This window comes from Mirounga leonina, unplaced genomic scaffold (genome assembly GCF_011800145.1).
Source record: "Mirounga leonina isolate KUSES-001 unplaced genomic scaffold, KU_Mleo_1.0 Mir_151, whole genome shotgun sequence".
Taxonomy (NCBI): Eukaryota; Metazoa; Chordata; class Mammalia; order Carnivora; family Phocidae; genus Mirounga; species Mirounga leonina.
This window is the reverse complement of record NW_023270377.1, coordinates 24142058-24168313: the sequence shown is the minus strand read 5'-3', so window position 1 is coordinate 24168313 and position 26256 is coordinate 24142058. Positions and strand designations below refer to the sequence as shown.

Here is a 26256-nt window from a genome sequence, read left to right as displayed (position 1 = left end):
AACGATTGAGCCACCCAGGTGCCCCGTTACTTCATTTTTATAATCATGCACCAATTGCTATCATTGTTCGTTTTGAAATTACAGTTGTATGTAATACCACATCCTCAAAGGGATTAAACACAGGGATATGTAATAACACATAGTCTGGTCACATGAACCACACCCAGAAAAAATTTAAATCATTTTGAACAAACTTATCCTCTAAACTAAAGTGTGCAGTCAAGTCTCTGTATGAAGGTGTCAATTGTAGAACTAGGAGTTCTCCAAATTAATTTCTACATAAACAGTATTTACAAAAAGATAAGTAAATTGTGTTAATTTATTTTATAAAGATTTTATTTTTGTATTTGACAGAGAGACAGAGAGAGAGAGAGCACAAGCAGGGAGAATGGCAGAGCGAGAGGGAGAAGCAGGCTCCCCGCTGATCAGGGAGCCTGATGCAGGGCTCGATCCCAGGACCCTGCGATCATGACCTGGCTTGAAGGCAGATGCTTAACTGACTGAGCAACCCAGGCACCCCAAATTGTGTTAATTTAAAGCTTGCATATATATTTTTAAAACTCAACAGTAACCATAGCACTTTTTTTAGAATTTTGACCAATAAAAAATATTTTTCACTGAGGTGTATTTTACACCTAACATGGTTTAAAATTCATGATTTGTAATAATAATTAAAAAGGCAGGCTTTTCTTGTTTTATATTCTCCAACATTGTACCCCCCTTATGTATGCCCTCATAAGTCCACCCTTGGTATCATCACTGCTCCAGTGTCAGAGTTTTACTAAGTTAAGGTCTTATCTTTCCTGCACAGCCACAGAATTAATAAAGGGTAACATTAGTTGCTGTCCTAAGAAAGTTCAAAATAATGGTCCAAACATAAAAAGTTAGAAATTTGCTTATGTAAATCTAAAAAGTATTTACATACCCCGTACGTAAGGGGGATATAGGGGATATTCCTGATTGGTGGGCAAGGATTTGTGCTAGTAGATAGGGGTCTCCTCAGTTTATCAGGGATCCTGGCTGATGATCAGTCTGTGGCCTTGAACCTATAATTTTCAAAGAGTCATTTTCATTGCGATGGAGAACAGGGGGCACATACTTGAAATTCTTCTATAGACTAGGTTTAAAAGTACCACATGACATTTCCACTTACATTTAGTTGTCTTAAACTTAGTTACACAACCACACTTAAGTAAAAAGGAAACTGGGAAATTAGTTCTAATTGTCTCCTGGGGAGGGAGGGTACGGTATTGGTGAGCAACTAGTTGGCTCTTCAACACCTACTTTAAACCCTTTGTCTGATTTAGGAAGAATTTACCCCAGTCCCTAATGTTCCATAAGCATCAACGTAGCATCTTCACCTTTTCCTGTAGAACCAGCCCTCCATATGCTGCCATGCTACTTGCCTTAATTAAAATACATTATAATCGAAAGGACATGAGATGTTGAATTCCAGGTACCCTGAACGGAATTTTATAGACATTAACTCCTTTCATCTCAGCAACTAATGTAATCCAATGTTCTTTCATAGAAATCTTTTTCCTAATGACCCATACATGCTCCCTAAAGACTTGGTAAACACAGAAGTATGATTATATGACTGCTATTATAATTTTCTCACCCTCCACTCAACCCACTCAAACCCTAAAAATGAACGAGGAAAGAAAATCACTTTGTGTTATACCATCCCTATCTACTTTAGTACATTTACTACAAACTCAATCCAGTTTCATGCCCAGGTGATCTACGCCCTCACTTTGCTCCATGGGAGGCCCCTTCTATCATCATATAACCCAGTTACCTCCTCTTTGACCAACAAACCAGACATTTCCTAACCTACTTCCTTAGTCCACTGCTTATTCATTTCTCTTTCCAGAGCTCTTCCATCTTAGATGATACTGAGTCAATGTGATATTAATCTATGCCATTGGGTATTTTTTTTTTAAGATTTTATTTATTTATTTGACAGAGAGAGAGACAGCGAGAGAGGGAACACAAGCAGGGGGAGTGGGAGAGGGAGAAGCAGGCTCTCCGCTGAGCAGGGAGCCTGATGCGGGGCTCGATCCCAGGACCCTGGGATCATGACCTGAGCCGAAGGCAGACACTTAACAACTGAGCCACCCAGGTGCCCCAGCCATTGGGTATTAATACAGAAGACCTGCCAAACATTGAATATTACTCTAGTGTAATGAGCAAAATTTCATAAGCCATGCATGACAAAGCTAGACTACTTTCTTTATGACAATGTGGACTTGAAGCTAAATGGGGTACAAAATTTTAATAGAGGTGACTTTTGGTTTTTGTAGATGACTGCAAGTAGGACTTGATTAAATTATATCTCTTAACATAAGTGCTGCAATTATTGATAGGTTCAGGTTGTAGAAAATAGAATGGTTAAGGGCAGAATGAAGATAGTGACTTATTGGTTAAAGCATGTTGTGTGCCTGGTTTTGAAAGTAAATGCCATAGATATTATTTTTAGTAAGTTAAAATAAATGACTTGTTAATGTGAAAATTTAAATATAATGTGAATATATTTTGTTCATTTTACACAAAAATACATATTTAGCTTCATTTCATTAATTAGAAGAAATAGACACTACACTTTTTCAGAACATAAAGGTATAATAATACCACCAAACCAATGGAAAGGACATTTGCATTTACTTCTGGCTTCTGAAATAATGAGCATGTTTCATCTCCTGGCCTATTTATGTAACTAATGAGATTCTAAAGTAAACAGAGACAATCACCAGGCTCCACACCAACAAAATGCCTTCAAGCATAAAAGCATGATAGCATATAAGCTTTAGATTCTGGGAAACACTAATGTAGAGTGAGCAAAATAAAATATTAGACAAAGTCCAAAACAATCGGGTTCTACACAATGACTTTAACTCTATGCCTTTTGAAAAGTCATTTTTCCTCTCAAGGTCTCACCTCACTGTACTGGTTGGTTGGTTTTCCTTATCTGTAATTAGGGAGTTGGTCACTTCCATCTCTAGCATAGGATACTTTCAGAGTATAAATACTACTTAACCAATATAACTGTTAGGAAAATAACAGTATTATTTTATTATGCAATCCTTAGTACTCACATAGTAAATGCTCTAATAATATACAGTATTTAGTATATATATAAAGTACTCTAATAGTATTTACTATGTGATTTCTTCTATTAAATAGATGAATCTTCTTTTTTAGTGCATACAGTAGTATATCAGTGACATTCACTTATCACATAATTCTAAGGCACTCAGACAGAGAAGGGAAAATTTAAGCATTTTCTATCCTCCTGAAATTCTGAAACAGGTCTTCTCAGAAACAACACCATTTAACATGGGTCACACACCTAGAATCTTCATACAACCCCACAGTAGCAAAAATGATTCACTAAGGACAGAGGCAGGGCACTGATGATTTGTTAAATTTCACTGAGACCTTTGGGTGAGTGAAAAAAATCCTGTTAAATTTCATGCCTTGAACTTCATCTGTATGTAGAATTATATTTTTGAATTTCCCCTGAGAATAATAATTATATCCTTTTATCAAGAGTGGGTTTGTTCTCAGAGGAGCCAATCCCTCCACCACCCATCCTAGGGAATAACACTACCATTGTCATGTGGACAAGCCAGCAATGTGAAAACAGAGGGCTGCACCTGTTTGTTCGTTCTTGTCAAATGCCAGCCTGGGGGCTACCCCTAGTAAGAGAGTTTTGACTTCTAAACCACAGAGCAACAGAAACTCTTCTGAGAAAATCTTTTGTGTGCAAACAGAGGTTTAGCAGCATGCTTTCTTTCTGGTAGGAAAAAGAGCATGCCTCCCTTACCATCAACCTTCAAGATGCATTTATCCTTTGCAAGCTCAGTATTATGAATAGTGATATATTAAGCTTCCCATGGCCATCCAACTTTAGTTTAAGAGTTAAAGATGAAGGATTTATGACAAGAAAATGATATTAGCACGATATCAAACCTATGTTTGTCTTGCAAAGAAGTAATTACTTGAATCACTTATAGATGCGTTGAATTTCTGTCATTTTTAAAATAAATCTTAGCTTTATATGGTGTATTGAAAAAGACATTTAGCAGAATATGTCCTCCTAATCTACAGCTCTCAAAACAATGTTCTAGGTGTAAGGTTAGGATGATCTGAAGCCTGGTTTCAACCTTTGATTGTTTAAGTTAAATGCGCAAGGGACAGAGTGCTTTTAATTGCTCCCCTTTGGTAGAAGATAAGTGTAAATCTCCTAATAGTTTTAAATAAATAAACACATAAACCAATAAGTAAAAAAAAAAAAAAAAAAAAAAAGCTTAGGTGCATATAATAGGTATTCACTTCAGGGCCATTTCTATTTTTTTTATTTTATTTTTTTTAAGATTTTGTTTATTTATTTGACAGAGAGAGAGAATATCGAGAGCAGGAACACAAGCAGGGGGAGTGGGAGAGAGAGAAGCAGGCTTCCTGCCGAGCAGGGAGCCCAATGCGGGGCTCGATCCCAGGACTCTGGGATCATGACCTGGGCTCGATCCCAGGACCCTGGGATCATGACCTAGGCCGAAGGCAGACGCTTAACGACTGAGCCACCCAGGTGCCCAGGGCCATCTCTCTTTATTCTGTCCTTAGTTAATACAGTTTGTGATCTCAAATTCTGGGTATGTAATTTCACAAATCCTGACTGTTGTTTGTGGCAGCTATCTCTGTAGATACACAGAAGTTGAACATTTATCTTAAGTGAGAAAAAGAGAGAGAGAGAGGGAGGGAGGGAGAGGTGTCTGAGAGACAGAGAGATAGAGTTGTGTGTGTTTGAGGGAGAAAGAGATAAGAGAGGAGAGAGAAAGGGAGGATACGATTGTATAGTTCATTTGTAATTTACTCTTTTTCTTTTGCCAGGATGTTTCCAAAGAAAGTCATGTGTTTTAAAACATTAAAAAAAAAATTAAAAATTTTAAAAAAAGAAAGAAAACTGAAAGGGTTCTTGCAAGACAAACCCTAGAGCACTTTGAAAACATCAAATAAAACCCCTCCAGCATGTTCTCCCCATGTGACGCCTTTGTACATTCATTTCAGCCTGTGGGCACATTTCCGGACACACAAAATGTTTCAGTACCATGCTGACAGACATAAACACATATGGATTACTCATTTGCCATTCTGTGTATTGAATTGCATGCTGTTTTCTATAAAATTAATTTTATATGAAAATGACTTCTTGGAAGCCAAATATTATTTCAGATCATGATTAGAAAAGTAGGGCTATAGCTAGCTGATCATATTGTTCCTTGGATATGTGGCAGTGACACAGAGTGTGTATGGTTACGCATCATAGTTAGAAACGACATATACACACACATTAATATAGGTATGTATCTGTGAATGTATTCATATATATGTATATAAACATACATGTTTCTATATCATATTTATATGGAGATCTTATATATATGTATACACACACAGCCTTTTTTTTATTATCTTTTTATGAGCCTATTTCTCTACGTCGCTCTCTGATCTTCTAATTTGTCTTTTGCTTTGTTCTAGGCATGTGTCAGTGTTTATTTTTCTTTTTAAAACTTCGAAATAGATAGGACCTGTCCACCCGTACGGATTTATTATTATAATCATTTTACAGAAAACTGATTCTGTAACCTAACATAAGCAGCAATGTTTTGCATACTACAACTTTTCAGTCGCAGAATTCCGATTTGAAGCAAAAATATAGAAATAGCTATTAAATATGCTTTCATGCCACACACGTAAGAGAGACATGGTCCCCTTATTTGTATTAAAAAACCTTGGTCTTACATACAGAGATAAAAGCTATGTTGAAACTTTTACAGCAGTTCTATGCAATCAGGGGTCTAAGCTGTCATTTCTCTACCTTATATATAGGGTAAAAGAATATATACAAACATATGAAATAAATCTACAAGCATATGTAAAATGCCACCGAGGTGCCTTCCCTAGGCCTTTATCTTTGAAGTAAGGATTCTAATTTTAGAACACAAGTCCTAAGCCTCATGTGGTTACTGAGTCTGGAAGCCAAGCTGACTCTCTCTCTGCAGGTGCCTCGCGCCTCCACTGTTTTGACAGCACAAGCTTTACATCTGTTTCACACACTGACAGAGACCCAGCCGTGCTCTAGCGATTGAGCTACCAAAAACACTATTAGCACGAGCCTGCCCTTTCCTTAGAAGTTCAAGTTCCCAAGCAAACAATAAGTAGGTCTTTTAATTATTTTTAAAAGCCCCAGAAAATATCCTTTAAAATAGATCTTAGCCATTTAAAATAATCATCAAAATATCCTTATTGCAAGTTCAGCATGTGAGGAGGGGTGAAAAAATATACTTTGTATTGTTTCTGCTTATTTAGAACTAAATATGAAATATCTAGGCATTCAAATCCCAGGATTTTTTGTGTGATGGGGATTTAAAAGGAAGGAATGATTAATGAGTTTCAGATACAGTATAAAAGTAATCTCTGGGGAAACACATTCTTAGCTGAATTGGTAGCTCTCCCCAGCAGAGACATTTGAATACTTTGAGAGGAACTAAGAAATTAAGAAATGAACAGAAATGAATAGGATTTGCTTGGCACCACTGGGAGACCTTGGCTTTAACTCAGTATTTAAAACCAACTAAATTGGTTTTGTTGCTCAGCTCATATTCTTTTTTTTTTCCTCCTGAAAAGTCATCCAAAGGTTTTTTGTTTTGTTTTGTTTTCCTGAGGTTTCACCGCCTTAGCATGGAAGTAAAACAATTTATTAAAACAAAATGGATCTACCTTTAATGACACATAGCTAAATGTAAATGCATGTGGATATCATTACTTCAGTATGTTGTTATCCCTGTGCTAGGAAATAAATACACTCTGAACGATTAAACCCTAATAGAGGTCCCTATGTATCCACATGGAGTTGCATTTTTAATTAAATGCTTGAACTTCAGCAAAAATGCAGTATCATTCTCTGCTGATTTGGAAGGGTTAATGTCATCTCCTCACTTGTTCTAAGGAAGTTGAACACTAAGAAAAAGTGACTCACACTTTCCCTTAGAACTTTTCCAGAAGATAGGCAGCAGATAGGTATTATAAGTGATAAAAGAAAAGAAGATAAAAAAAAAACTAAGAAAATTTGCCTTTCATTTCAGAACTGAAAATTCATTGCAAGAGGTATTAGGTGATTTATCTAAGGTACAAGTGGGATCGGAATATGAATCTTCTGGTTGCTAGTGAGATTAGGCTTTTCTAAAATCAAATGCATCTGTCAATAAAGAACCAGTAAAGAACACAGCTTATATAGATGTGGCAAAGATGAACTAAAAAACTTAATACTCTTAAGTACTATTACTCCATTGAGAACTATATAAAGAAGGGGGAAACAGGAAGGGAACTAACATCTATTTTGTGCTAATCACTATTCTAAGCAATTTGCATGAATCTTTTCCATTCAATTCTCATTTTCAGATGAGGAAACTGATGGATAGCACTTAACTGTTTTGACATTTCCCTTGTCAGTTGTAGTACTAGTATGAAATTTCAAATATATCAGGTTTCAAAGCTCAGGTTTTTTTCTACTTTTTCAGGCTGTTGGGACAAGAAGAGAGTATGTTGATACATTTTCACATTCTAGAACATACCTTCTCATCCAGACCACACAGGCTAGATATGAATTGTGACAATAAATCCACATTCTCAAGCAAAAGTTATATTTTGGGATCAAGAAGGTTTCGATTTTATTTCTGAGCTCTATTTTTGTTACTTTGCCCTCCCCCAAACTATTGTGACTTTAAGCCCAAATGTAGAGTATGTCTTAGGTACAACAAAAGACACTTAATTCTCTGTGATTGTTTTACAATTTTTTAATGGGTGAAAGGCAAACCCGAGAACTATAAATGGCAACAGAGTTGGCTCTTAAACAAACATTATAGACATGTATGGATTTTCCTTTATTTTCCCCTTGCATCTCACTAATTTTATGGCATTTTTTTTCAAAGGACTTTTCCACAGTACAAACTAGGTGGCTTAAGTAGTCATTTGCAATTATAATTAGATACATTTTTCAGGAAGAAAACCATTTGGGGGCCTGTCATTTTATATTTATCTATACATGTGAAATTTAGAAACACCGTATAATTTCGGAGCTTTTATTTCTATTAATTTGAGGACTGTATATTACTGTTTATTTCTTCTTTAAAAATCTAAGATTTTATGATTCAGAAGGAAAAATGTTTCAAGTCTTCTCTGGTCCTGAATATCTTAGTCATATTTTAATGGATTAAAATGTAAATGAGCTGAAAATTTACACTAAATCTCTCCCTGATTTAAATTTAAATCAGACATCAAAATTGACACAAGATGGCTCAACAAATACTATTAAGTTTTTAGTATTCTTCAATATTTTACATTTAATAATGAACCAAATCTAATGTAAGAAGCCACTGTGCATTGTAATACATATTAAATACATAAAACAATTGGATAGCTACTTAAATTATGCAGATGATTTTCAATGAAATCACAAAGGAGTTGATAACCCATATTGTGACCTCTGATGTATTTATTTTACACAAATGATATTTAGATTCTCTTAATTTTTAAGAGGCACTTGAACCAAGACACTAATTCTTGATTCACCCCTTTTCCCTGAGCACCATAGGCCTGCATTTGAAGCATGATACAATTTTAATCACAAAGATTTATCATTATGACATGTAATTTCTAACTACATGAAATGACAATGTAATGCATAGGTGTGAAATTCAGCCACACATTCACTATGTGAAAAGGATAGCAATAACATAGGCTGCTTCCCTGCTTCATTTCATTTTTCTATCCATGCTACATAAAAGATATATCTATAGATATGCCAAGTACTGCTTCATTATCTTTTCCATATTTCCCTTGCAAAACGTACTAAACTGTATTCTTTGAGTGACACTATAAAGCTCATGTCACATTTCATTGTATTTTGTAGATAAACGGTAAATGTGGATTACAATTGAGTTACACATGAACTCCAGAATTTATTTTGTTTTCCTTTTCTTCTAATTAATAAATGAAAATGTATACTCAATCACATAGAGATTGACATATAACTTTTTAAAAATCTTTTAAATTATTACCTCCCTCTAGTTCCTTGAATAAAATCATATCTTTGGAATAATATAATAGAAAGATCACTAGACTAAGACAAGGACAAAAAGCTTATCTTGACAGAACACACAACTTCTAGAGCTATATCAAAACGAAATAAAGCACACCCCAAATACAGTTATTTATCTGTTCTTTTGCATTCTAGTATTAATAAAGGAAAGGTCATCAAGTCAATTCCCAATTAGGGCATTTTATTTAATTCTGCTACTCTACTCTTTCATTTTAGTTTCTAATATCTATAGGAATAAACATAAATAGCCTCACAAAATACTTTTCAATATTATAATAATTCAACCTGGTTCTTAAGCAATATGAATCTCTTTTAGAGTCATTTAACTCCTTAGGTAAAGTATCTACACTAAACAAAGTCTCATTAAGAAATAAAATGGTAGGATTGTGCTGAAAAAGTAATACCTGGATCAGATCAGTCATTTCATAGATTCTCACCTAATTAACATATAGTAGAAGATGAAAAAAGATGTGTCATGTGATCTACCTCCTTTTCATAATCTCTATAACATGGTGACACAAGGAAAGTCCGGAATTATACTACCTGGCTTCAACTTTGAACTCCATAAATTATTGTGTGCTCTGTAGCATGTTACCCATCATTTCAAAACTGCAGTTCTTTATCCTCAAAAGGGAAATAATCACAGTAACCTATTAAATGGGGTTATTATAAAGATGAAGGAAGACAGTGTTTGGCTTCTACATAGTAAATGCTTATTAATTATGGATATTAGTAGTAGTAGTACATATATCCTGGGCTCTATTATGCTATATGCATTTTTATTTTCTAGATTTATTATGCTAAAAGGAGTACGTAAAGTCATTAAAACAAAAGGCACACGGACTAAAACAATTCTAGTAATACATATAGTTAAAAACTAGAATATATAGGGGTGCCTGGGTAGCTAAGTTGGTTGGGTGGCCACCTCTTGATTTCAGCTCAGATCATCATTTCAGGGTCCTGGAATCAAGCGCCCCTCCCCGCCATAGGGCTCTGCTCTCAGAAGGGAGTCTGCTTGAGTATTCTCTCTTTCTCCCTCTCCCTCTGCCTCTCTCCCCGCACACCATCTTTCTCTCTCTAAAATAAATAAATAAATCTTAAAAAAAAACCCAACAACCTAGAATTTATAATAGGATTTTTGACTGGACATCACCAGATACATAATCTACATAATATAGAACAACCCCACTAAATATTAAAGCAGAGTGTTTAGAGAATTTGGTAACACTAAAATTAAAACGTAATCTTTATTATGTCAATAGCTGCCAGAATATGCCCATTAAATATGTCATTAAATATATAATTAAAGTTTGAAGTCTCTTTATTTCATAGTAGATAATCAAAAATGCTTTTTCTCATATCAGCTTTTTTCAACATTATTGATACCACAAAATCAAACCTCTAATTTGCATCTCAGAGCAAATGAAATTGGGTAATTTGAATGGTTTTGGAAGAAAGAAAATGTTACGGTTCACTGTTTTTCTTTACTTTTCTCAGTAAATATTCCTCAGAATTTTTATGGTTGTAGGATTTAATAACCAAAACAACTTGACTTAGCCTATAAGAAAATTATAGCTAAAAAAATATAAAACATATTGCAGAGAATAGGTCAAAAAGTATTAAAAGTAGGGCAAGGGAAATATTATGAGAGCTACAATAACAGAGAATTGTATTGAACTTCTAGGGAGACTGGCAAAGAAGATCCAAGTAAAAACCCTCTTTAACCTCTGATATCCTATGGCAATCCTAAACTCTAGTTGATGTCTATTACTAAGAGAGCAGAGTTTAAGAGAAATTCCTAGAATAAGCAATTTTTTTTTTTTTTTTTTTTGCTTTTGAACTATATTTTCATCTCTTTTGCCAGTGGAGTCAATAAATCAGATAACTCTCAGAAACAACAACAGAAAAAATATATAAATAATTCAAATTTCCAGGTTAGTTTATTACATCAAAACATGTTGAGCCATGGCAATTTATATTTATTTATTCCCTGATAGATACAGATGAATGGAAAATTCCATTCATCATTTATGAAATATTGGCCATTTCTATTATAATTTGTTTGATCTACTTCCACAGTAAACAGTTTCACCATTACAAGTACAGCTATTTTCTAGAGAGTTAATAAGGAGTTTGTTGTATCTCTATTCCCTTTATATATTACTATATTTTATCAATTCTAAAATGCATTTTGCATATTTAATATCTCTAAAATCTTGATTCATCATACAACCTTTTACATTTCTGTTGGGCTTTCACTTTTTCTCTTAGTGTGGCCTGAAAACAATAAATATTTCTTACAACTGATGGTGACTTAGATTTGATGAAGTATGGTAGACATCTGTTTGATAAAACATTTTATAGAGGAATTTCTTTTGTGACTTTCTTGTTATTATATAAATATTGTGTTATGAATATGAACTTTCAGTGTGGAATAGAGACTCCTAAGAACCTGGGCATTATTTATGCCAGAAAGAATCCTCAACAGATTTTCAATATAGTTTCTCTGCTAAAAAAAAAAAAAATTATAATCTCCTGATCCTTATTTCTTTCAATAAAGTCATTTAAAAAATAGACATTGGGACCTATTTATAACTAGGTACTTATATACTGTGGCAACTGAAGATGAGAGTAAAAATCTCATTTTTGAAAAGTCACATTTCTTTCTTTTTTTTTTTTTTTTAAAGATTTTATTTATTTATTTGAGAGAGAGAGAATGAGAGACAGAGAGCATGAGAGGGAGGAGGGTCAGAGGGAGAAGCAGACTCCCCGCCGAGCAGGGAGCCCGATGCGGGACTCGATCCCGGGACTCCAGGATCATGACCTGAGCCGAAGGCAGTCGCTTAACCAACTGAGCCACCCAGGCGCCCGAAAAGTCACATTTCTATCAAACAGAAAATCTGTTACAATAACCAGAGCTTAAAACACATTAAGAAGCAATGCAGCTTACTCAAATATAAGATCTGGTCAAGTACCAAATCATAAATGACACATTTTATATCTTACAATTTGATTATATAGGCCTAACATGCTTCCAATGATCATAAAAACAGGCTGTTTCTATTATTCTTACCAAAAGCATACTTCTCAAATAATAATGAATAATATTCATTGCAGGAACTGCATTTAATGCTATTTTCATAATTTATAATTTAATTTTCACAACCATCTTACAGAGAGTTCCCATTATACTCATCTAAAGATGAGGATACTGAGGTTTAGAAAGTTGAGTAAGAGGATTTGAAGGGAGGGGGTCTCAATCCAGCGTCTATGTTCTGATTCTCCATGGTATTCTGCAGGTAAATATCCTTGCCTACTGCCCTGGGTTCAGTAAAAGATGCTGTCCCTTTAGTGCTGCCCTAATATGATCACTATTATGATCTCTAATATTGATCACTGCATGTGGCCATTTAAATTAAAATGAATTAAAAGTAGATAAAAGTAGGAATTCATTTCCTCCAAACTAGCTACATTTCAAGTTCTCAGTAGTCACATTTGGCTACTCAATTGTGCAGCACAGATTGAATATTTCCATCATCACAGAAGGCTCTATAGGTCAACTGATGCTTTTGAAGTTAAAACAGATTAAAATGGAGGCTCTTGACCCGATGGAAATGCTTGACTATAAATAATATAATTGAGGAAAATACTTTCCCAGTGCTTTCACATTGCAGTTGGTAGGTAAATATTTGTCAGAAATATAATATTTACTGAGAGGACACAGATAGGTAAAGCTAATTTAGAATAACTCATACCTCAGCACAGTGTCTTGAATATACAAGTGGAAAAAAACAAAGCTAACAAATATTTGAATTGACATCACTTTCCAAAAGAATCCTGAACTTTTACCGGTAAAATTGAGCCTATTAATAAATGTGAGTTATGACTGAGAGTTTAGTAACCTTGATTTTTATTTATTTTTTTTAAAGATTTTATTTATTTGAGAGAGAGAGAAAGCATGCGAGAGAGAGACAGAGCACAAGCAGGGGGAGGGGCAGAGAGAGAAGCAGATTCCCTGCTGAGCAGAGAGCCAGATGAGGGGCTCGCTCCCAGGACCCTGGGATCATGACCTGAGCCGAAGGCAGAAGCTTAACCGCTTAACCAACTGAGCCACCCAGGCACCCCAGTAACCTTGATTTTTAAAAAAGTCACAGTTGAATGGCAGTGGCTATAAAACTAGTTAATAGATCTGATACTTTTAAATCAAATCCAGTATATACAATATTGTCATTTTGTGTGTGTGATTGTATTTTGTTGTCACCTTACCACCATTTTTCATAGGTACATTCATGATGTATTCAAATATTATACAACAATTAAAATCAGAAAGTTCTTTCTAAAATACAACCTTAAGATCTTCTGTTTAAAGTCTGGATTATTTATGCTTATAGCCAAGATAATGTCCTGGGATGAGGGTGAGGAGGCAGATATTATGATACCTTAACTGATTTCCTTGAAGTGAAATCATGGACTCATGGACTCATGGTGATCACTATCAATTTCCCTTACTGCTTCTGGGACCCTGAGGAGCAAAGATTCTCCTCCACTTTCTAAATGTCAAAACAAGCACATTTTCCCAACAAATGAGCTTTAAGAAGGGAGTTTTTTGACCTTGTATGTTTTCTTTCCTTAGAATATGTATGCTTTCTCTCTTAGGAAAGGGAATCTGCAGTTCTTGGACTATCTTAGGGACAAAAAAGGATGATGACAGAGGTTTGAAGTCTCAAGTAGGGAATTTTCCTGAAAGACTTCCACAATGCTAGGTTTCCCCCAATATTTTTCCTAAAGATGCTATAGGGATTAAAAAGAATGTAGTTCAGAGAATGGGATGCCTTCAGGATCCCTGAATGGGACATAAATCAACAACAGGGCTGCTTTTTTATGACCTGAGCAGATTATCCGAGTATTCACAACTAAAAACATGTAAGCTAGAGGAGGAGGAATTATTCCATTCTCTGAAAATGCCATCTCATCCCTTATTGCTCCAGGAACAGTATCCTCTCTAATGAGTGGTACAGCAGGAGAAGAAATTCCCATTTTTACCTTCATTCAATTCCATAAATTCACTAATCATTTCTCCAAAGCTAAGAATGAGTCCTAGAAATTTGCTGCAATGGCCACTCTAACCGATCTCACATTTAAAGTATTTACTTTCAAATAGGTTTCTGTTTTACCTAGACACAGTATCATTATAATTTCCCTTCTTCTAGTTAATACACACTCTTTGACATGGCAGGCAAACAACCTTCTTTGAAAACATTGATTAGAGTATCATTTTTAGAAACTGTGGACCTGATCTAAAAATGGATGCCTTCATAAGTATGTGCCACTCTTCACTGATTCCATCTGTCTCACAGGGTTTTCACTATAGGTTAGTTTTGATCAAATCATCTTCCAAGTAATGTATCCTTAAGCTAGGAGTATTCTTGGAATCATTTTTTTTTTCTTCTTCAGATATCCACGCTATGCTGAGTAGTTCTTCTTATGTAAATATTAGCAGCACCTTTGTCAAACATTGTATTTAACAACAACCGCTGGACTAGGCTAGTTGAACTCACTCAAACATTACTAAGACCTTTCACAGAACAGTTGAAAAATGCTTAGCAACTCTAGTGTCAGAAAACGAACTCAGAATGAATATGTCTCTTGTCTAGGTCAAGGCAAATGTCAGGGCCAATGAAGGGTGAAACATGATGATGGAGATTTGAAACGAAGGGCTGGGGTAACAGGTGCTTGACGTGAGCACTGAAAGACAGGAGAGAAGTGCTATGAAGTACCAAAGACAGGATCACACTGAGAGTAGACAAAGAAAAGCCTCAGGCTTCTCCCTGCCAGAGAAAAAGAGCCTACACATAAAATAGCTTCAAAGTGGCATCTGAAGAGACACTGAAATTTGGAGTATCTTTTTGTCTACACAAGTCACTTTTCAAGGCCCCAATGAAGCAACAGGAACCTATTTGAATATGCAGAAACAGGTACAATTGTTTTGTCACTGTGTTGGCACAAAGAAAAGCTAAGGACAAAACAATACAGTGAAAGAAGATGAAGGTTTCCTAAGTATACTCTACGTGAAAGGGGCTGTGGTTGACAAGTTCTCTACTTTATTTTTCTAATGTCTATAATAACATCGTGAAGTGGAATTCTCAATTTTAAAGATGAAGAATCTAAGTCTCAGAGAGACACTCAGACTGTAAGTGGTGATCTGACATTTGAACGGGTTTGTTTTGTTTTGTTTTGTTTTTTTCTGATTCCACACCCATGGTCTTTGACATACATTGAGTTGACTGCAGATGGCCTGTCCATTTCAATGTTAGGTGATTTACTTGACTGTCACTGAATAATGCTGAAGGGGTTTGAGAAATTTAAATGTTGTTACATCAGATGTTCTATCTCCTGAACTAAGCATTTCATTTTATTTTTAGTCTACTAGAACTCAGTAAACTTAATATATCCTTCCATTATTACTGAGGGCTCCCAAAAATAACTTCAGCATTTTACTTCTGTTTAAAATGTTTGCTTGTCCACATATCAAATAATAATCTAATCAAGATGATACAGTACACAGTTAACCAAATAATTAGAATAGTCATAAAACATTAAATAAAGGTACTAATGCAAGAATGTGTTGGTCTGAAAATATGGAGAGTATTTGGCTAATATTTGGAAAACATAAATTGTATATTGGTATCACCTCAAATTTTACCTATTCAAAAGAGATATTCTAATAATTCATAAAATTAAAATCCAAATATTTAAGGTGAAATTTGATAAGAAAAATATACATATTTATGTAGTAAATTTGTATTCAGGTTATCATCATTATAAATAGAATATGAATAGTAGAATAGATACGAATCTAGGTATTTCCCAAAGATTCCTTCATATCTACAATATCACATATAGATGAGATTGTATAATATTACTCAGATGAGGTAGTTCTATAAATTCCAGAAAGGAGAAAATAATAGTTTTTGTTGTTGTTGTTGTTGTTTGGTTTTTTGGGTTTTGGGTTTTTTTTGCCCCATATAATGACATTTAGATTTTGGTCAGACAGGTAATTAAATAAGTAGAAGCTTGTAGAATTAAAGTTGTAAATATATTAGATGTTGATTTGAATTTAGAATAGGGATATTTGGTTAAGAAGGATCTTATAAAAATAAACTAACATCATGGGAGTGATTAATAAAGCCACAGCCACGTGCAAGTGACCTTAACAAAGGAAGTAATGAATTCTCTCCAGCTCTGTAGTCCTCTGGTTCAGTACTGTCATTCTCAATGGTCTCAAGAAGGTTACATGCCTGATGGACACATTGATGGAAATATGGTCTCTCCCCTGACCAGAAAAGGATTACCCAGCCTACCACAGCACCTAGGGATTGCCAAGACAAGTTCCTTACTCCCCTTTAGATTGTGCGGCATATCTCTAGCCTAGGGACCTGCCTCTTCTCCACTCTGTCCACCTCACTGACAATGAACCAGGGAAATGTGACAGAAAATATGTTTGTGTTTCTTGTTTTTGGGCACAACCAAAATGAAAGTCTCTAAGTAAGATCTATAGTAATAACTATAGTCCAAGCAATAGCTTTTGGTGACCATCAAGCTAATTAATAAGAATGTGTAAGGTCGAAGTTAATTTATATCTTTGTTAAGTGGCATCCAACCATTAATCCTTATATCTGACAGTCTCAAGTTAATCATGTTAATCGAACATTCCTTTTCACAAAGATAGAGTTTACAGGCAACAAATGTAATTAAAACAAAAAAAAAAGGCATATTATTCTAGGGTCAACACTGCAAAAAAGATTTCAGGAAAAACAAAATTTTACATATATATTAAATAGATATATGAATTCATAATCTCAAAATTATTTGTTACAACCTGCATACTTCCTACCTGACAAGTAGTACTTGTTATTTACCTTATTGAACGTGTTTAAAAATAAAATTTTGCTTAGAAGGAAAATTGACCATGATTATTATTGTCCCTGTTACGGTTTACCATTATGCAAAGTTGGTACCAGACCAAATGGCAATACAGAAGAAAGTTTACTCCCAGCATCTTGCTAACCTCCAAGCTCTTTAATACCCACACGTTTTCAGCCAGGCTCCTAGTATGCTCTTTTCATTCTCACCTCAACCTAAGGAGTATTTCTCATCATCCAGTCACAAATTCACCTGTTCTCTGTCCCATTCCTTCCCTTCTCTCTAGGAGATGATAAATGAATGAAAATTATTTAGATCAAGTAAGTGAAGAGGTTAACTAGATATCATGCTATTGGCTCTTGGTAACATATCTTTAATTAAAAACAGACAGTGTTTCTTAAATTTTTGTGGCCATCAGAATCATGGGGGGATCCTTAAAATACATATTGATGGGCCCTACCACAAGAGTTTCTGGTCCATTAGGTCTCAGATACTTTATCTGCATAAATATCCCCCAAATTTGCATTTCTAACAATACCCAGGTGATGCTGATGCAGTTGGTTCTTTAAGAATGGGGTTAAATTTTTATTTTATTTTATTTTATTTTTATTTTCAAGAACCAAGTTAAAATTTTAATTCCCTAGGACAGTTAAGTAGTGAGGTATTTGGCTACTCCAGCAGGTATTCTATTTCCCTTCATATTTTGTAAGACAGCCCTAAAATTAGGGCCAACCCTGGAGCCCTACACTTAATATAACCCTAAAACTGTTTTAAATTTTTATCAACTTGCTTTGTATAACACATAAACAAACAAGATAGAAAAATTATCTTTCCAAAACACAAAAACAATCTTATCTGAAGTGAATTGCAATGTTTGTTGGTTACTTTACTAGGTTACCTAGAACACTCAATTCTTTAAGATACCACTATAGAGCAAATTTCTTCCCCAATTCCTCTTTATATGAACAGTGAGGTGTCTCCTACCCTTCCTCATATATTCTTACACACAAACAGAATCATGCTTATTGTGTGACTTTCGATTTTCAAAACTGGAGTTACACTACTGATTTCAATTATCTAGAGTAAGATCAATGATGCTGGACTGATGTTCACATGTAATTCTCAGCCACCTAATAAATATATTAAGATATCTGGACAATTTCCAAGTTGTCTAAATTTTCCATCATTTATTTTACTTTTCTTTATATTCAAAAAGAAATTAATAACTCTTGAACAAACACATTTTTTGTTCTGAACAATCAACTCATTCTCTTAGCCACTTATTAGTTACTCACTTCTACTTACTTTACACACACACAAATATTATAAGACCTTCTGGCAGAATATGGAATAATGTTCTTGAAATAACAGTGTTGTATTTTGGTATGACACAAACTGTCACAATCATAAGCAATCATGGTGTGAGCTCACTCAATAAATAAGGTATGTTTAAATGTGGCATAATTTTGATTAAATAACTTAAAAAATATTTGAGTAGTACTAATGTTAAATGTAAAAATAAATAAGATAGCTCTTTAAAGATTGATTTTCTGGATGAAAAGGTTGTTCAAATAGCACATATTATGGAATAATAACAAGTATTATAAAAAGTTTAAAAAGAAATGTATTCATTTTTTCTTTATTATAAATAGAGGAAAATCGTTTAATAAGACATAATTATCCCTATGCAAGTTTTAACTGGATTATATTATTTTTAGACTCTTAACTTCAATCATTCAATTTCTCTCTATCCATTCCAGTTCTAAAATTCTTCTTCCTATCATTACTTCCATGCAAGTAGCAATTTAGTCAAAAACCCTACTCTTCAATAAGGAAACTATCTTTGAAAGGAAAGAACAAAAAAAGTAAAATGTTAATGAAGGAATCTATAAATTCTGAATAATTTGCATTTGCCATTATGCCATCAGTTCTATAGCAATCATGTCCAAAATAAATAACATAATCAGTATTCCTTTCTTCGTCCAAAATATCTAATTTTAGCTTACATGTCTGGCTAACTATGAAGCTATTTCTAACTTAAGATATTTTATATCCACTATGAATTAAAGAAACAAAAATTTTAGTAACCTGACAATATCAATGTTATTTTTACTTAGTATTTTGAGGCAATACCTCTAAAAATTGTAATTTTTTAATGTCAAGAAACATTACCACTGAGTGGACTCAAACACACAAAGAATCACTATGTATTTTGATGCAAAATATAAATCATAGTAATGTAGGTTAAATTAATAGTTTAAACTCCTTTATCCCACTGTGAGATGATAATTAATTACTAATTAGCAGTACTTGACTACAGGCACACATAGCAAAACTCATGATTAGAAACCTTGTACCAAACCTCCTACGATAGCCTGTATGAGCTATGAACTATATGGACTGAAAGGATATCTGCAGGAATGCCAGGACCAGCTTACAAAACAAATTCCTACAAAGTGTTGTGTTTTTTTGTTTTTTTCCAGCAAGATAATAAGTTTAGGTTGTTAGCAATTCCTTTTTCGAATCTTAGGGGAAAAATCACTGATGGTATTGAAACATTCTGAGAAAGAATTTCTGATGGCATTGAGTGAGTTACTGAATAAAATAAATCAAAACTAAATTAGTAAATCAAGGTACGTTTTCCAAAAATAAGGGGCTGTGCAAAAAAACTAGATTAGTGGAACTAGATATAAAGGCTTGTGTATTTACTGAGCTCTAACAAGGGTGAAGGTTGTGGTGTTATTTATTGCAGAGATTTGATGATATGGTCCACTGTTCACCTGAGACCACCAAACATAGCATTCTTAAACCTGCTTCCTATCTCAGTTTTCAGCCACTGAGCATTTCCTTAGAGTGCACTTCTGTTCAGCTGAGATACAGTATTACGGTATTTTTCAGACCGCACTTACAATATCTGTAAATAAAAGCAAGGGCATCACAAGGCATTATTTCCCGTAAAATGAATAAAGACTAGATATTTAAATGTTTTATAGTGTTCCTCAGTATAACACATACTACAGTAACCTTACACACATATGTGTATGTTTATTGCATTAAATTGATAATGAGAGCATATTTGCAATTTTGTGTATTTTCCTTACCTGTCAAGTTCTTCAGTCCAAGTTCCTGAAGTCCGAAGTTCCCATCTTTTCTGTAGTTTAAAAACACTGCCAAGGCATATCGATCCTCATAAAGTTTTGTCCCACGGATAATGCGTAAATTCTCCAGAGGCAGGTAGCGAAACTGATTAAGAGCTACTAACACGTAACCTGTGACTTCTCGAACAGACTGAAAATAAACAAACAATGGCCTTTGTTAAAAAAAAAATTAGAAATTATTTGTCAGTACACTAATTTCCACATTATATTGTAAATAATTACCTTGGTAATATAAGAACACAAAAGGTTAGAATCTCATTTGAAGTATGAATTGTACTCTTTAAAAAAGTCATGAATGGGGCGCCTGGGTGGCTCAGTTGGTTAAGCGACTGCCTTCGGCTCAGGTCATGATCCTGGAGTCCCGGGATCGAGTCCCGCATCGGGCTCCCTGCTCAGCAGGGAGTCTGCTTCTCCCTCTGACCCTCCCCCCTCTCATGCTCTCTCTATCTCATTCTCTCTCTCAAATAAATAAATAAAAATCTTAAAAAAAAAAAGTCATGAATGTACTTATAGTAAAATAATGGATTTTGTTTTATGAAACATTCTTCATAGCTGGGATTTGAATATAATTAAAGGAATAAACATGTCATTCTTTGACAGATGAAAATGAGGTAAGAACACCTAGCCGTCAACCAGAATTTTTATAAAACGAATTCATAAGCTTATCGCAAATAAAACAAAGCTGCATTAGTCTGTAGACTATGGGACATATTTTATTTATTTATTTATTTTTTTTTTTTTAAAGATTTTATTTATTTATTTGAGAGAGAGAATGAGAGACAGAGAGCATGAGAGGGAGGAGGGTCAGAGGGAGAAGCAGACTCCCTGCCGAGCAGGGAGCCCGATGCAGGACTCGATCCCAGGACTCCAGGATCATAACCTGAGCTGAAGGCAGTCGCTTAACCAACTGAGCCACCCAGGTGCCCTATGGGACATATTTTAAACTGCTATATTGATGTTTAATGCTATCATATCAAAGACAGTTAACTTGTATGTCTCTGGGAAACACAAATATAAACAATATGTATTAAAGACTGATAATGATCTCTAATTTAATTACAACCACAATTTCTTATAAGATTTTGTTTATTTAAGAGCAGAGAGAGAAAGAGCGAGAGCATGAGTGGGGGAGGGGGAGGAGGTGGGAGAAGCAGACTCCCCGCTGAGCAGGGAGCCCAATGATGCAGAGCTCTGTCCCAGGCGCCCCTACAACCACAATTTTATTTTGACTGTCTATTGTTTAATATAGTATAAGTTAATTACTTGTAAGTTTGTAGTACATTTTAAAGCAAAAAAGGTCACAAAAAAAGCCCTTAGGTTTCATCTAAAGTTACAGTTTTTCAGTAAAATAGGCAAGATTGTGACAGCTATGAGTATATGTATTAAGGTTTTAAAAATTAAATATAAAAAATTTATATATATGTATATATATGTATATATATATATAAAATACAGAAGTGGTAAAATATTTGATGTTACTTTAATGTCAATTTCATGTCAGTATAGACCTCTTAATTTTGATGTCCCAGTGCTCAGTCCTTGGTACTCTCTTTTCTATCCACTCTCATTTCCTTGGTGACCTTATCCAGTTTCAAGGTTGCTGATCTCCGAACTTTTACCTCCAACCTGTCCCCTAGACTCTAGACTCCTATCTAACTGCCTACCCCACATCTTCACCTGAATGCCTAATAGACTTTTCAGATATACCTATCCAAATCTGAACACACATCTTCCTTGTCCCAACCTTTTAACAGCCTTTCTCATCTCAGTTGAGGTCAAGCCATCCTTCCTATTATTTAGGCCAAAGTTTTGGGGTCATTCTTGACTCCCCTCTCATCACACACCAAATGTAATCTGTCCTATTTGTTCTACCTTTAAAATGAATAGGAATTGGGTGCCTGGGTGGCTCAGTTGGTTAAGCGACTGCCTTCGGCTCAGGTCATGATCCCGGAGTCCCTGGATCGAGTCCCGCATCGGGCTCCCTGCTCGGCGGGGAGTCTGCTTCTCCCTCTGACCCTCTCCCCTCTCATGTGCTCTCTCTCATTCTCTCTCACACAAATAAATAAATAAAATCTTTAAAAAATAATAATAATAATGATCAGGAATTGAACCACCTCTTATGTCAACCACTGCTATCATCTGAGCCATCATCATTCCTTTATCAAAATTACTGCAATAGGTCTTCCTGTTTCTATTTCTTTTGATCCCTTATCATGTATTCTCAGTTAAGGCAGAACCTGATCTTTTTTCTTTTTTTTTTTTTTTTAAGTAGGCTTCATGCCCAGCATGGAGCCCAACTGAATGGATGACCCTGAGATGAAGACCTGAGCTGAGATTAAGAGTCGGATGCTTAACCGACTGAGCCACCCAGGGCCCCAGACCTGATTGTTTTTAAACATAAATCAAATCATGACACTTCAATTCTTAAAATCCTGAAACATCTCCCTAGTCACTCAAAGTGATAGACAAAATTCTTTCACTGATGAGTCAAAATCTATCTGTTCTGCCCAATGCAGCAACAACTAGCTAGATGTAGCTACTGAACAATTGAAATGTAGGTGGTATGAATTGAGATAAAATACACTCTCGATTTCAAAGATTCCATGTTGAAATGATAACATTTTAGATAAATTGAGTTATATAAAATGCATTATTAAGGTTAATTTTTAACCTTTCTTTTTACATTTTTATTATGGCTACATGGAAATTTAAAATAATATTTTTATGGCTATCACTATATTTCTGTTGCACAGTACAATACTATATGGTTTGGTCATCAGTTCTTTTTGTAACTTCTTTTTTTAACCGTCTACTTTTCTCACTCTATTCCAGTTTTGCTGGTTTCCTTGTTCTTCTAACATTCCAAGTGTGGTCCTACCTCAAGGTGTTCACTATACTCTTAAAGGCCTGAGTTTCTTTCTTTTTTTTTTTTTTTTAAAGATTTTATTCATTTTTTTGACAGAGAGAGACATAGCAAGAGCAGGAACACAAGCAGGGGGAGTGGGAGAGGGAGAAGCAGGCTTCCTGCCGAGCAGGGAGCCCGATGTGGGACTCGATCCCAGGACCCTGGGATCATGACCTGAGCCGAAGGCAGACGCTTAACGACTGAGCCACCCAGGCGCCCAAAGGCCTGAGGTTCTTTCCCTCTTGTTCTCTTTTTGGCTAATTTCCTCACTGCCTTCAAGTTTTTTCTCAAATCTCTCAAACCTCAGTTGAAGCCAATGATGACTAACAGTCCTCCCACCTTTTCCTGCTCTAACTTTTATTGTCTCTATAGTACTTCTCACCTTTAAATTTACTATATAGTATATATGTTTATTACATTTAGTATTTGTAGTCTGTTTCTCCCTTTCTCAGAATATAAGCTCTGCAAGGGCAAGCACTTTAATTTGTTCATTCATGTCTCATGTACCTACAACAATACAGGCACATAGTGAAAAACCAATAAATATTTGCTGAGCACTCTGGCTTTTCTCTGGCCATATCTTCACCCATAGGCAAAGTCTACAGAGTCAAGAAAAGTACCCATCTGGAACCTGCATTCCTTTTCTCCAGAGAAGACCAATGCTCCAGATCCCTGTGATCCCAGAATTTCATTCCCAAATTGCCCCAATCCCTCATCTAGAGCCTGTGATATCATCTTTCCAGTTCTGTCCCCCAGTCAGCAGACTATGCGACCAACATGCATACACCTAGCAAGGATGGGTGGTCCAGGTGCAGATGTTTGAGTGGAGAGTGTATGGATGCTCGATGTACAGCCTAAGTGTCACTCTGCTCAAAGCTTCCTATGATACTGGACAGAACTGGTTAAAGGAGGGGCTGAAGGCTGGAATCCATCCCTCTCCATGTCACCACACTACAGAGGAGTTCAAAAATTCTAACATTTCACCCAGCCATCCAAGTTATTATAAAGATACTTCTGTCAAAGTGGGAGGATAGATCATATTTTAATAATAATTATTTTATTTATAATAAAGAATAATGACACAAAATATGTAGATCTTCATTTATACTCTCATCCCAGGTCCCACAATTCTTAGGAATGAACCTGCTAACACTAATCACCTAGAAAAGTTGAATCCTAATGGAGCAAAGAGTCCATTCAATGGATGAAAGGTCCAAAATGGATGAAGGGTCAAGGAACCTATGAAACTATTCATGTCTGGTACTGGATTGGGAACTCTAAGCCATTATTCCTGGGGCACTGAGAATTGTGGATTAAAGGGATGAGTTCTTAGGGGAATAGAAAAAAGAGCTGAAAGGTCAACAGTAGCATGCATTGTTTGTATACCACATGTGTTTGAAATTGCACTTGCCTGGAATAGTCTATCCCTACAAATAGAGTAGAGCCTTACAAATCCTCCTTCAATCACTGTGTCAGTGGTTGAACTCTAATCCCTTTGTGTTCTTAGAAGAGAGATCAAAAACATTTTCCAATATCATTTGGTCTAAAAAGTAAAATTCTTTCATTCATTATAAAGGTAATTTATCCTTTAACTTGTATACAATAATTATCAAGTGCTCTAAAGTACAATGATACACAAAGATAAACATTGGGGATAGAGGATGTATTATCGATCTTTTGTCTAGAGCATGTCATAGTATCCATTCTTCCTAACACACTCACCATTAGTTCCATCTTCACTTGGGAACTGACTCTAATTAGACTCTTAGAATAATGGTAAGAAATGTGGGTTCAACTGCCAAGCAAAGCTGAGCTCAAAACACTTCACACTTACCAGCCTTCACACTTACTGACTTTGTAGTCTTGTTAAAATTGTTTACCCTCACTGAGCCTCAGTTTCTTTATTTTAAAATAAAAGATAGCAATAACTCTATTAAAAAGATTTTATAAGACACTTATAAAAAGTGTCTAGGGAGACCCAGGTGGCTCAGTCAGTTAAGCCTTCAACTCTTGATTTCGGCTCAGGTCATGATCTCAGGCTCATTGAGCCCCGCATCAGGCTCCATGCTCAGTGTGAAGTCTCCTTGTCTCTCTCCCTCCGCTCCGTCCCCTGCTCTCTCTCTCTTTCTCTCTCAAATAAATAAATAAAATCCTAAAAAAAAAACCCAAAAAGCTAAAGAAAAGTGTCTGGCAAATAGTAAGTGTTCAATAGATGCTATTGATTACAAATATTATTATTTCTGATAATAGCCAAAACTATCTGTAAACGATCTGATTTGAAATAAAAATAATTATAACTTTATTACAGAAGAACCATTGGCTTTAATCTTTGTTATGTAACCTCTATATCTTTTTTTTTTTAAGATTTTATTTATTTGAGACAGAGAGAGAGAGAGAGAGAACATGAGCAGGGGGAAGAGAGGCAGAGGGAGAGGAAGAGTGAGAAGCAGACTCCCCACTGAGCAGAGAGCCCAACCTGGGGCTTGATCCCAGGATCCTGGGATCAGGACCTGAGCCAAAGGCAGATGCTTTACTGACTGAGTCAACCAGGCGCCCCCCCCTTATATCTTTTTATATCTTGCCTCTTCAACTTGTAATTTATTCCTAAATTACAGAACTGGTTCCTTATACTGTTTCTGTGTATGTTATAGCCTTTAGTACAGACTCTGGCACTGAACAGACATTCAGTAATGGCTGTTGAATGAAGTAGAATTGAAAAGTAGAAAACAATGCTTACGGTCTTTTTATATATTGTTTTCCACTGAAAATGATTTTATGAACTTTCTGCTAATAAAAACATTGAACAACATAATCATGACTTGTGCCCAAGGACCACAGTGGTAAGTAGAAATCATCAGAATGCCCCACCAAAAAGAAAATCCTGACTCTGGTTCTGGCTCAGTACATTTAGTTCCAGGAAACTGCCTATTTTGTCAACTGAAGAGTGAATACCCACCTAAAGACATATCTCTCTCCTTCTGTTGTAAGTTTCTGCTGTCTGAAACTGATTGATTTCCATTGTCAATGTATACTTCTACAGCTGCTTTGTTCAAGAAGTGAATATAATTGAAGATCATTAAAGCCTTAAATGCTTCAGAACTTTTCTA

At 35.2% G+C, this 26256-nt stretch overlaps 1 protein-coding gene across 1 annotated transcript in view; it reads right to left on the bottom strand.

Annotated features, from left to right (window-relative positions):
• The window catches only part of ERBB4 (erb-b2 receptor tyrosine kinase 4), a 1078432-nt gene that overhangs the window by 481909 nt on the left and 570267 nt on the right, over window positions 1-26256 (bottom strand). Inside the window, exon 3 of the mRNA XM_035007223.1 lies at window positions 20188-20374. Within this exon, the coding sequence (XP_034863114.1) occupies window positions 20188-20374 (187 nt within the window). The remainder of the gene's footprint in view (window positions 1-20187; window positions 20375-26256) is intronic.